The sequence below is a fragment of the Rhinoderma darwinii genome, chromosome 9 (assembly GCF_050947455.1).
Source record: "Rhinoderma darwinii isolate aRhiDar2 chromosome 9, aRhiDar2.hap1, whole genome shotgun sequence".
Lineage (NCBI taxonomy): Eukaryota > Metazoa > Chordata > Amphibia > Anura > Rhinodermatidae > Rhinoderma > Rhinoderma darwinii.
Window position 1 is genome coordinate 31,408,119 of NC_134695.1, and position 12,840 is coordinate 31,420,958.

Here is a 12,840-nt window from a genome sequence, read left to right on the forward strand (position 1 = left end):
CAAGAGTTCTGTAGGCCTAAGCAGTGAATGGAATCAAGAAGTTGTAAGACAAACACAGCAGGACAAACCGTGCAAGATTTTTAATCAAACCAACTGTAAATGTTTTTCATTTTTTTAAATAAAATACATACAGCGCAATGATTTAAAAAAAAAATAATAATTTGTCAAGGTGTCTATAGCCTTTAAGTATTTACTGGCATCTTGCTTTCTGGCTATTTAGCCTATTATGTACACCCACAAATTCACACATAATTGCCATTTAATGTTGAGGAAATTGCATAATTATTTAGCAGTTTTCTCTGTTCTCGGTTTCCTGTGTTGCTGTATTCCTGATCTTGTATACCTTTTGAAAATGTAAAATATAAATAAATTATGATTTAACCATAATTATTTTTACCTTCCTTTGATATTTCAGGAATGAGGGCATCCAAATTAGTGACCGTGGTAGAATCAAAATATCTCCAATACTGAAAGATTGTTATCTGTTCACTGTAAGTAGTTCTCGATCTCCTGGGCAACTTCTGATCCAAAATGTCCTCAACAAGCCTTACAAAGACTGAAAAAGGGAACAGGGTTTATAAAATAATTACACACACACACATAAATACACTTAAAGAGTAACTGTCATTTGACAAAACATTTGATATATCAAATTATATGTCAGAAGTTTTGAATGATTCTCGAAACCCCCACCGATCGCTGAAACAAAGGGGCAGTTCTGCCCCATCAACTAATAGTATAACTTCAGCTCACCTCAGCTCTTCTCGAAGAGGCGGGGTTAGCTGAAGACTGCCTAAGAAGTCTATCAGCCCATCTTCAGCTAACTCAGTCTTTCCGAGGAGAGCTAAAGTTGAGCTATTTTAGAGGAATGAGCCCAGCGCCCGGACCCCCACCACTTAAACAGTAACTGTCATTTGACAAAACTTTTGACATGTCGTAGGGAAATTAATGAAAGTACATGAAAGTACTGAATAGCTCTGTTTCAAATCAGGACTTCAGACAAAAAATATGTCTTCTAAAGGCTACAAACTACTTAGATTACTTTACTAGGCTGCAATCTTCATTCCTTCATTTATTTTCAGCCCACCGGATATTCAATTTGCAATCTGCTTTAGTTTGACCTTTGTCCTGTGGGAATATTTTCCCAGTAATACATGCTGGATGTGAGCTCTGTGACTCCAGGATGCTGATGTCTTTATCTCTCATGTATCAGTGTAGGTATCTCTCTACACTAGTATGTGCGCTGCTTCCTATGTACACTCCGATACTGACCACTTCAGAAGTCCCTGACGTCAGTGTGTCCATATATGGACAGTGAAGTCAGGAACTTCTCCTGGAGCGGAATCCCCGGCCACAGCGTTGCTGAACCTGTGGCCGGGAATTGGGAATTCCGCACCTACAGGGAGCAAAAAAATACCCTCCTCCTCCTCGTCACATGCACTTCGCACTGTGGGGAGAAGGAGGAGAGAGAGAGCGAGCGAGCGACAGAATACACGGCCGTCACTTGGAGCACATTCAAGTGATGGCCGTGTATTGCGAGAACGGTCGTAAAAAAAGGGACCCATTTTTTGACGGCCCGGTTTACCGGGCCATCAAAAAATTTGGTCGTGTGAATAGCCCCATATGGGGTCTATTGTTCCTACTGCAGCCGTTTTTTGAACGGCCGTCACAAAGCCGGGAAACCCGGTCGTGTAAATAGGGCCTTAGGTTGGGCTCCCACAGTGCAGATTTGCTGCAGATTTTGCATGCGTTTTTTTAAGCCAAAACCAGGAACAGAACCTAAACAGAAGAAATATATAAAGAAAGGCATTATAGGTCAGCTCTCCTGGATCCAATTATTTTGCTCACAAAATCTGCACTACTGGGAACCCAGCCTTACTCTTTTTTTTTATTTTTTAGTATATTTATTAGTCCCACAAGAGGACTTGAAGATGCGATCCTCTGATCAATTACATAATACACTGCCCTACTTCTGTAGAGGAGTGTAATATGCTTGCCTGTTAATCCATTCTACCAAACGTAGGATCTGCCATTGTAGGACAAATTCAAACCCTAAGCTAAAAGTCATTCTGGGTATTACCAGAATCAAAAATGATCACCGATCCACAGGATATTCTGAACGTGGATTCCCCAACGATCGCAAGAATGGTAGCCCTAAATCCCCAGATCCTCTTTACTGCACCCCTCGCAGTGAGGAGCTTGAATGGAGTGGCGTTTGAGAATGCACCTGCTGCTCCTTTCAGTCTCTGAGAATGGCGGAAACAGCCAAACACTGTACTGGACTATTTCCGTCATTCCCATAGACTTTTAATGGAATAGCAGCGCACATGCTTCTCCACCACTCCATTTACTGTTTACACTCAACTGCAGTGAGGCACCGCCACGATCAGAAAATGATCAAATATCCTCTGGATAGGTGATCATTTTTGAATCTGGTACAACCTTGAGGGACCGAAACAGTGGAAACCCCCCAAAAGTGACCACATATGGGAAACTGCACCACTTAAGGAATCTTTCAAGGGGTATAGTGAGCATTTAAACCCCACAGGTCGTTTGCAGAATTTATTAGAATTAGGCCGTGAAAATGAATATCAACATTATTTCCACTAAAACGTTGAATTTTTTCATTTTCACAAAGAATAAAAAGGAGGAAAAAGCTGCCCAACATTTTTAAAGCAATTTCTCCCGAGTATGGCTATACCCCACATGTGGTCATACATTTTTTTTTATTTGAAATTAATTAACCCTTTCTGGACCGATCCATTTTTTGCTTTTTTATTTTCGTTTTTCACTCCCCGCCTTCTAAGAGCCATAACTTTTTTATTTTTCAGTCAATAGAGTGGTGTGAGGGCTTATCTCTTGCGGGATGAGTTGTATTGACACCATTTAATGTACTGAGAAACTGAAAATAAAATTCTTTGCAGGCTAAAATTTAAAAAAACTGCGATTTCTCCATTGTTTTTTGGGGTTTTGTTTTTACTTCTTTTACCGTGCAGTAAAAACAACACCTTAAATTTTTTCTGTGACTCAATACAATTACGGTGATACCAAATTTATACAGTTTCTTATATTTTACTACTTTTACAAAGTAAAAACGATTTGTTAAAAAAAAAATTTTTTGTTTCTCCACATTCCGAGAGGCATCACTTTGTTTTGTTTTTTAGCCAATTGAGTGGTGTGAGGGCTTATTTTTTGCGGGACGAGCTGCAGTTTTTATTGGTACCATTTTTTGTTATGTACAACTTTCTGAGCACTTTTAATAAAAATTTTTTTAGAGCTAGGTGACCAAAAAACAGCGATCTTGGCGGTTTCAATTCTTTATTATTTACAGCGTTCACCGTGCGAATTAAATAATGGTATATTGTAATAGTACGTACTTTTACGGTTGCAGCGATACCAATTTTGTGTATTTTTTACATAACTTTAGTGAAAAAATGGGAAAAGGGTTTGCTTTTGGACTTTGGAATGGTTTCACTAATAACTATTTACTTTTTTTTTTTTTTTTTTTTACACATTCTATTAGTCTCCCTAGGAGACTTGAACCAGCGATCATTAGATGACTGGTACAATACACTGCAATACTAATGTATTGCAGTATATTATCATTATTACAGGCTCCTGTAACAGCGCGATCGCTGTTCCTGTCCGTTAGTCCCGGGTATCAGCTGTAATACACAGCTGACACGTGCAGCATATGGCCAAGACCTCAGCGCGTAAGGCGGCTGCATAGATCACCCAATGCACCACGAAATGCTATTAAGTCGTGGTGCGCGAAGGGGTTAATGCGCAGCGGATGGTGCAGAGTGAAAATTAAAATTTTCCACTGATATACCGTTTTAGTGCACAATATGCTGTGCCCGGTTTGTGCCACTGAAGACAAATACCTCATAAAATATTAACCGGGTTCTCCCGGGTATGGCGATGCCATATCTGTGTACATAAACTACTGTTTGGGCACGCTGCAGGGCTCATGAGAGGGAGCGCCATTTGGCTTTTGGAGCGCAGATATTGCTTGGTTGGTTGTTCTGTTTGGTGTTTTACTGGTATTTCAGTTTATAATGTGGGGGCATATATAAGCTGTGCGGAGTACATCAGGTACCACCTATTTGTACATTCAGGAAAATCTTTTTGACTAAAAGTCAGAAAAAGATTTAATATGTAACAGACTTGGTGTATTGACCTATTATATGCAAGATATAGCCTACAGAAAAGGTCAATTAACACAATTGTTTGGAAAAATATAAAAAATATACTTTATTATTAAGATATGGGACAATACGGTTTAAAAATGAAACATACAATGCAGTGTCCAGGTGTCCTACAAGGCAGGAGACATCTTGGCATGAATTCAGTATGTATGAATAGGTATGGGCTACACAGAAATAGTAACAGGGTACATCAGGGCATAATAAGAGGGTATAATAATGCAGTAAATGAATAATAACTTATTTATACTTTTTTTTTTTTTTTTGTCCCACTAGGGGACTTGAAGACTTGCAGCTCTGATCGCTGCTATAATACATTACACTAGTAGTAGTGGTAGTGTAATGTATTCTAACGGCCATTGTGACGTGACTGTTACTCTGACACGAATTAAAAGTCTTGTTCTGACTATGAATTCGAATCGGAGGATACACCTTAGGAGAGACTGATCTTGAATGGAAGAAGCTTCAGCTGCTATTTGGGAAGTCATACACTTCAAATACTCAACCATAGTTTGTAAAAGTCTGGACATGACTTTGCCCATTCAGGGGGTGCCACATCCTGTAGGGTCCTCACTTGTACACACTGTGGGAAGCATGGGATAGGCTGGCCGCACGTGAATTATTACATTCGCCACTGGCATAGTATGTAGCCTTGCGGGCCTATGCCGGCTGCCTGATGGAAGCCTCTCAAAAAACCACGTCACAAGGGGGAAGGAGACAAAGTGTCGGAGGGAAGAGTAAGCCCCTGAGGAAGCTACACCTGACCCATGATGCGGTGTACTGCTCTGCTTGGCAGACGACTGAAGACACTAAGGACAGGAAGAACAGCTTGAAAATGGCCCCTATAACGAAAGCTGTATGCTAGGCAGAATTGCCGTTCTGCTCCTAGGACCTGCCTCCAGACAACCAACGCAGTAGAGGGCCGTGCGGATTATGCGATTACCAGTGGGCGGGGTGAACAGCCGAAAATGAGGTTAGGTGACCAGCGGTGACTGAAATTTTGTGCAAAATAACTGGTTGGTTTCACAACACCTGCAGAGGGTTAACCAGGCTGACTAAAACAGATTTAGTCAGTGTCTGTAGAAAGGGTATGGCCTGCCTGGGTGGAGCCAACACTCTTTTCTAACTAGTGTCAGCCTCGGCAAGGGCATGGTACGGTGTCTCCCAATAATATTAAAGAGAAAAATATATTTTTTTAACATTATTTTAAATATGAGAAAATTAAAAGAAGCATGCCCACACTGTTTGCCCATGGGCCCTCCTTTGTCTGTGTTTGCCCCTGAAGTGAGTTATGTTGCAAAAATGTTAGCAACTTTTTTTGTAGTAAAAAAACAAAAAAACAGGTTTTGTGGTCTTTTATTTAGTTTTTTTTATTCTAAGTATGTCTTTTAGAAGCTAAGAGATCTAATATTTCTACAAAGTTGCAGAAAGACAATTGTGTGCAAAATGTTTAGAGCAAAAAGGAGACTATACCTGTACTTGGAACCATTTTGTACCAAAGCAATCCATGTTATAAATGCATTCTACTCACCAGCATCAGAAAGCCCTTGTTGTTGCAGGTTGATTTGTTCAGCATGTTGCATACTAAGGTACTGCAGCGTGGTCTCCACAGAGCATACAAACACATCCGGGGGCTGTACACATTCATTCCAGAACTCCACAATTCCTTCTTTAGGTGGGGAAAATTGTAAAACTGAAAAAAGAAAAAAAGGACAAAAAAAGAAAGAAAGATTTACTCTCTCATAACAGCCAGGGCCCCGGCCTACCTTTATTATTTAATGGTCCATAGTAAAATATCAAACTGCACAGAACTATAAAGAACTTAAACATAAAGATTAAAAGGGCTTTTCAAGATCGGAAAAGGGGACGGGGATGCATATAAAACAACGAAAGATCCCCTCCGCTCTTTGTGACTAGTGATGCAGCAATGACGTGCTCGTGTACCCACTTGATCGCTGCAGCCAAATCACTGGCCTCAGTGGTATGCGGCACAAGAACGCTGAGCTTAATGATTGGCTTCAGCGATCACGTGAGTATACGGGCACGATATTGCTGCAGCACTGTATACAAAGAGTAGTGTGGCATACCGTGGGGGATCCATCCTTTTTATTTTATTAAAGGGTTTTTCCATAAATCAAGTCAGTAATTATATATGGATTATGACCGTGTGCAAGCTGGAATCGAACAACTTTTATAAAATAAAGTCTCTATACATATGTCCTACTAGGTTAAAGAGGCTCTGTCACCAGATTTTGCAACCCCTATCTGCTATTGCAGCAGATAGGCGCTGCAATGTAGATTACAGTAACGTTTTTATTTTTAAAAAACGAGCATTTTTGGCCAAGTTATGACCATTTTTGTATTTATGCAAATGAGGCTTGCAAAAGTACAACTGGGCGTGTTTGAAAGTAAAAGTACAACTGGGCGTGTATTATGTGCGTACATCGGGGCGTTTTTACTTCTTTTACTAGCTGGGCGCTCTGATGAGAAGTATCATCCACTTCTCTTCAGAACGCCCAGCTTCTGGCAGATCACGCTGTGACGTCACTTCCCCAGGTCCTGCATCGTGTCAGACGAGCGAGGACACATCGGCACCAGAGGCTACAGATGATTCTGCAGCAGCATCGGCGTTTGCAGGTAAGTAGCTACATCGACTCGAATCAAACGACAAAACTATAAATATAGTGGTAATATCACTGAACCTTTCTTATGGCTGCTATTAATTTGCAGGGTTATATATAGTAGAATTCTAAATACACCTATAGCGGGCACATACAGTAATATAGGAGTTTCACTTTTTGAATTGAATTACTGAAATAAATTAAACTTTTTGACAATGTTCTAATTAAATGAGAAGGACTAGTATCTATCTATACACACATATATATATATATATATATATATATATACACACACACACACGTCACATTATTATGACCACCAGCTAATATGTAAAGTAACCGCCGTGTGCAGACAATGACCCTAAGCACACAGCCAAGACAACGCAGGAGTGGCTTAGGGACAACGCTGTGAATGTCCTTGAGTGGCCGAGCCACAGCCCTGACTTGAACATCTCTGGAGAGACCTGAAAATGGCTGTCCACCGATGGTCCCCATTCAACCTGACCGAGATTGAGAAAAATGGCAGAAAATCCAGAAATCCAGGTGTGCAAACCTTGTGGCATTACACCCACGAAGACTGGAGGCGGTTTTCACTGCCAAAGGTGCTTCAACTAAGTACTGAGTAAAGGAGCTTAATACTTCTTTGCTCTCTTTTGGCCTTGCTATATTAAGTGGCTTGTATATAAAGTGGAGTTACTAAACTGGATTGGTTTGCTGTGTGTGAAACAGTGTTTGATATATGAATTAAGTGCTTGATAATAGAAGTTTGCAAAACTGACAATTTAAAACCCTTTTTTCCTTCTTAGCTTCTGTGCTGCAGTGCAGCTGACTAGGGGAAGGGGTTAACTGCTCTCGGGTAGTATAAATTAGCCTGCAGGCCTTAGTCGAGCTTGCTCTATTTTGGCTTTATTAAATTAAGTGGCTTGTATATCAAGTCGAGTTACTAAACCGGAGTTAAAGTCCCTGTAAGTAAGTTTCTTTTACTAGAACAATTCTTCACTATTTTTTTGTAACTGGGTTAATAGCGGAGTTCCAGGCTGAATACCTCTGTGGCAGATGTGAGCATGTTGTTCACCTGGAAGCTCGCATTAGAGATCTGGAGGAGCAAAATGCAACACTGGGGACAATAGACAATCTTCAGTGGAGCATGCTGCTCACTGAGCAAGCAGTTAGCGGGGTAGACCTGGAGGGTTAAGACATTGGTCAGCAGGACACCAGGCAAGTAGCTGGGTTAATGTAGTTAGGGGTAGTAGAAAGGGGTCCAAGAAAAGGAAGGCCAATCCTGTTTCTGATATTCCAAGCAAGATTGCCAAGTTGGGTGATGATGCGAGGGTGTCGGTCTCAGAAATGGCAGCCCTAGTGGTTACGGATCTCCCTAACATCCGGGAGAACAGCCCAGCTAGTAGTCGGCGGGATGGTAATGCAGGTAAGGCAAGACAATTGGTAGTTGTAGGGGATTCTATAATCAGGAAGATGGATAGAATAATGTGTCGTCAAGACCGCCTCAACCGAATGGCTTGCTGTCTCCCTGGCGCCAGGGTCGCTCACTCCAGACCTGCTGGCGTGTGGTGGAACGGGTGGACAAATTGCTGGGATGGGCCGGTGATGGATCCAGCTGTCGTGGTCCATGTGGGAACCAACAACAGAATAAATGGTAGGTGGAGGAGCTTTAAGAATAATTTGAAAGAACTAAGCTACAAGCTGAAGGGAAGGACCTCCAAGGTAGTATTCTCAGGAATACTGCTTGTGCCATGCGAATCACAGGAAAGACAGCCGGAGCTCATAGAGTTAAATGCATGGCTGAAGTCCTGGTGTAGAGGAGAAGGCTATGGGTTCCTAGAGCACTGGGCTCACTTTTAATTGGGGTACAAACTGTATTCTGCAGATGATTTGCACCTAAATGGAAGGCGGTTCGTTGTGCTGCGGGAAAGAATTCTAGCTGGGGTGGCGGAGTACTTAAACTAGGGCTGAGGGGGAGGTCAATGTAGAAAATAAAGGGGTAGTAAGGTTAGAGAGGGATCAGACTAAATTGGTGAGGGGAGAAAAAGACTGTGGGGAGAGGACTACACAACAGGATAAGGAGATCCTTGTGTTACAAAACAGAAATGAAAACAAAAATGCCCAAATAATGTCAAATAATCAAATTTCTGATATTGAAAGTGAAAAATTGAAAGGCAAGTTAAAGTGTATGTTCACAAATGCCAGAAGTCTAGCAAGCAAAATGGGGGGAGCTGGAGGACTTTGTACTGGAGGAACATAAAAATATAGTTGGTGTTGCTGAAACATGGCTAAACTCTTCTCATGACTGGGCTGTAAATCTACAGGGTTTTACACGGTTTCAGAAAGACAGGACAAATAGGAAAGGCGGTGGTCTGTATATGAGAAGTGATATGAAGGCGAGTGTGAAATAGACAATTTGGGTGAAGATTCTGAGGAGATTGAAACCTTGTGGGTGGAATTACAAAGGGAGGTAAACACAAAAAACTTACTTTTGGTGTAATCTATAGACCCCAATATAACTGAGGAGATGGAATGTCAGCTATATAAATCAGATGGAGCGTGCTGCACAGGCCGGTACTGTAGTGGTAATGGAAGATTTTAATTACCGGGATATTAATTGGTGTCATGGTTCGGCTTCAACTGCATATTGGAGAAATTTTATCAACCTGTTGCAGGAAATTTTTATGGGCCAGTTTGTGGAACACCCGACTAGAGGTGAACCTCCTCAGAGGTTCTCTTCTCCTTGTATCCGCTTACCGTTTCATGCTGTCGACCGCCAGCAGGATGGAGGATCGTGTCTGCTGCCAGATCTGCAGAAAGTCCCTAAAAGCCATGTCAGCAGCTGGTACCTCGGACGTATCAGGCACCGGGAGAGGAATTCGTGGGTGTTGGCCATAGACAATAAAGAAGGGTGTCTTCTGTGTGGACTCGCTGGTGTGATTATTATAAGAAAATTCAGCCCACGGGAGCAACTGCCCCCAGTCATCATGCTGCTTGGAGATGAAGTGGCGTAAGTAGTTCTCCAAGATCTGATTGATCCTCTCGACCTGACCATTGGACTGAGGATGGTAGGCTGAGGAAAAGTCCAACTTTACACTTAGGAATCCGCAGAGGGATCTCCAGAACTTCGAGGTGAACTGAACAGACAATATGCTGCGGCAAGCCGTGCAGGCGGAAAAGGTGTTGGATAAACAGCTTGGCCAGTTAAGAAGCAGAAGGAAGACTGGTGAGAGGAACGAAGTGGGCCATCTTCGAAAATCGATCCACCACCACCCAGACAGTAATGCATCCAGCAGGGAGAGGCAGGTCAGTGATAAAGTCCATAGCTATATGCTGCCAGGGAGCATCAGGCACAGGCAATGGCTGGAGCAGGCAAGCAGGTCTGGAGTGAGCGACCTTGTTAGCTGCACACAGTGAGCAGGAAGAAACAAAAGTCCATAATTTCCTTGGGCAGCGTGGGCCACCAGAAATGACGGGCAATCAGATCCCGGGTCCCTGCGTGACCTGCCAGTCTAGAGGAGTGTCCCCAGCGGAGGATTCTCCCTCGGTCAGCCAGGCGAACAAAAGTCCTCCCTGGAGGAATGTCCCCAACTTGTAGGGGATTGACCGAGACCATGCAGGACAGATCAATAATGTTCTGTGGAATTTCCATGGTCTCTTCTGTCTCTAAAGACCTGGACAAGGCATCGGCCCTCACATTCTTGTCGACCGGGCGGTAATGGAGCTCAAACTGGAACGTGGTAAAAAACAGCGACCCCCTGGCCTAACGAGGGTTCAGCCGTTGGGCCGTCTGAAGATAGGGACGGTTCTTGTGGTCCGTAAAAATCAGGATGTGATGAGCTGCACCCTCTAGTAGATGTCTCCACTCCCCCAGGGCCAATTTGATGGCCAGTAACTCCAGATCCCCAATAGAGTAGTTGCGTTCTGCGGAAGAGAAGAGCTTCGAGAAATATCCACACACCCTTGACTTGCCCTTTGAACCACTCTGGAACAGGAGTGAACAAGCATCGGCGGAGGATGCGTCCACTGCACTCTTCAGGCTGATGAATGCGGACTCTGCCTCAGAAGTCCACACCTTGGCGTTCACGCCCTTCTTAGTGAGGTTAGAGATAGGAGATGTCAGTGAGGAGAAGTTTGGAATAAACGGTCTGTAAAAATTCCCAGAAAGAGCTGTATGGCCCTCAAGCCTTGAGGGCGTGGCCATTCCAGGACAGACTTTACCTTGTCAGGATCCATCTTGAGACCTCTATTTGAGACAATGTAGCCCAGAAAGGGTAGAGCATCCTTTTCAAACACGCACTTCTCCAACTTGGCGTACAGACGATTCTCCCTTAACCGCAGAAAACTTGACGGACATGTCTCTGATGAGTCATAGGATCTGGAGAAAAAAAAATCAAGATGTCATCAAGATAGACCACAACACAAACAGAGGAGGTCACGAAAAAGGTCATTAACGAACTCCTGGAAGACCGCGGGAGAATTACACAGGCCAAAGGGCGTTACCAGATATTCATAGTGTCCATCACTGGTGTTAAATGCAGTCTCTCATTCGTCACCCCAGCAAATCCGGATTAGGTTGTAAGATCCACGCAGGTCTAGTTTGGAAAAATTTTTGGCACCACGTATACGATCGAACAATTCTGAGATCAGTGGCAACGGATACTTATTTTTCACTGTGATTTGGTTGAGACCCCGGTAGTCAATACAAGGACGCAGGGAGCCATTCTTCTTTTTGACGAAGAAGAACACGGCTCCTGCCAGGGAGGAAGACTTCCATATGAAGCCCCTCTCCAAGTTCTCTTTAACATAGGTGGACATGGACAGAGTCTCTGGCAAGGAGAGAGGATATACCCTACCACGGGGAAGGGATGCACCAGCAATCAGCTCGATAGGACAGTCATACGCCCGGTGTGGGGGCAGTGTCTCCGCCTCCCTTTTGCTGAAATTGTCCGAAAATGCAGCATAATTACCAGGCAATCCTGATATTGACCGAGGCAGAAGAGGCTGACCTGAACGAATATGCACCAGGCATCGGCTGTAACACTCGGGACCCCACTGGAGAACCTCTCCAGAGTTCCAGTCCAGGACTGGGGCATGTAGTCGGAGCCAAGGCAGGCCCAGCAGCACGGGGTTAACGGCCTTGGATAGGACATAGAACGATAGAAGTTCGGAGTGGAGAGCCCCTACTTGGAGCCTCAGCGGCTTGGTCACAGCTATAACTGGGTCTGGCAGAGGTAGTCCATTTACTGATGCAACCATCAACGGTCTCTCCAGAGGGGTAGTGGGTAATTGAAAAAGGTCCACCAGGTCTCTACAAATGTAAAATAGCAGCGGATCAAGAGTCCAGATACGCAGAGACCTGATGCGTTTTCTCTCCGGACACTATGGTCACGTGTATGGACAATTTAGACGTGACTCCTTCTTTGCCCAAGGTTATCTTTCCTACCAACCCTAGGCTTTGGGGCTTTTGGGGACACAGACGCACAAGATGGCCTCCGAGGCCGCAATAAAGACAGAGTCCCGAAGTGCGTCTGCGTTCTCTCCTGGGTAGATAGCTTACATTGGCCATCCTCACAGACTCCTTAGGAGGATCGGCATCCGAGGACAGCAGGTGTTGCTGCAAGGTAGGTAGGAAGACCTCCCTCCCGACGAACCTTCTAGGAGACTTCTATCAATCCGGGCAGCCAGAAGGATGAGGTTATCCAGGGTTGAAGGCAGGTCTCGAGCGGCAAGTTCGTCCTTAATTTTAGCAGACAGTCCATGCCATAATTTAGCCACCATGGCCTCATTGTTCCACAACAGTTCTCACACCAGGGTGAGGAAGTGGATGGCGTACTTGCCCGCAGAGATGTCTCCTTGGCGTAGGTTCAGCAAGGAAGCCGCTGCAGAGGAAACTCGTCCAGGCTCCTCAAACACCATACCAAATCTCCGTAGGAATCCCTGGAAGTCACGGGTCTCTGGTCCTGGTCTCTCCCAGATAGGGTTAGCCCATGCGAGGGCCTTGCCAGTAAGGA

At 43.9% G+C, this 12,840-nt stretch overlaps 1 protein-coding gene across 9 annotated transcripts in view; it reads right to left on the minus strand.

Annotated features, from left to right (window-relative positions):
* The window catches only part of RIPOR1 (RHO family interacting cell polarization regulator 1), a 270,159-nt gene that overhangs the window by 13,545 nt on the left and 243,774 nt on the right, over positions 1-12,840 (minus strand). For all 9 annotated transcript variants that reach the window (XM_075837475.1, XM_075837472.1, XM_075837471.1 and 6 more), the window contains 2 exons: positions 5,737-5,898; positions 398-556 (listed from right to left, as the gene is read on the minus strand). In XM_075837475.1, coding sequence (XP_075693590.1) covers positions 398-556; positions 5,737-5,898 — 321 coding nt within the window. The remainder of the gene's footprint in view (positions 1-397; positions 557-5,736; positions 5,899-12,840) is intronic.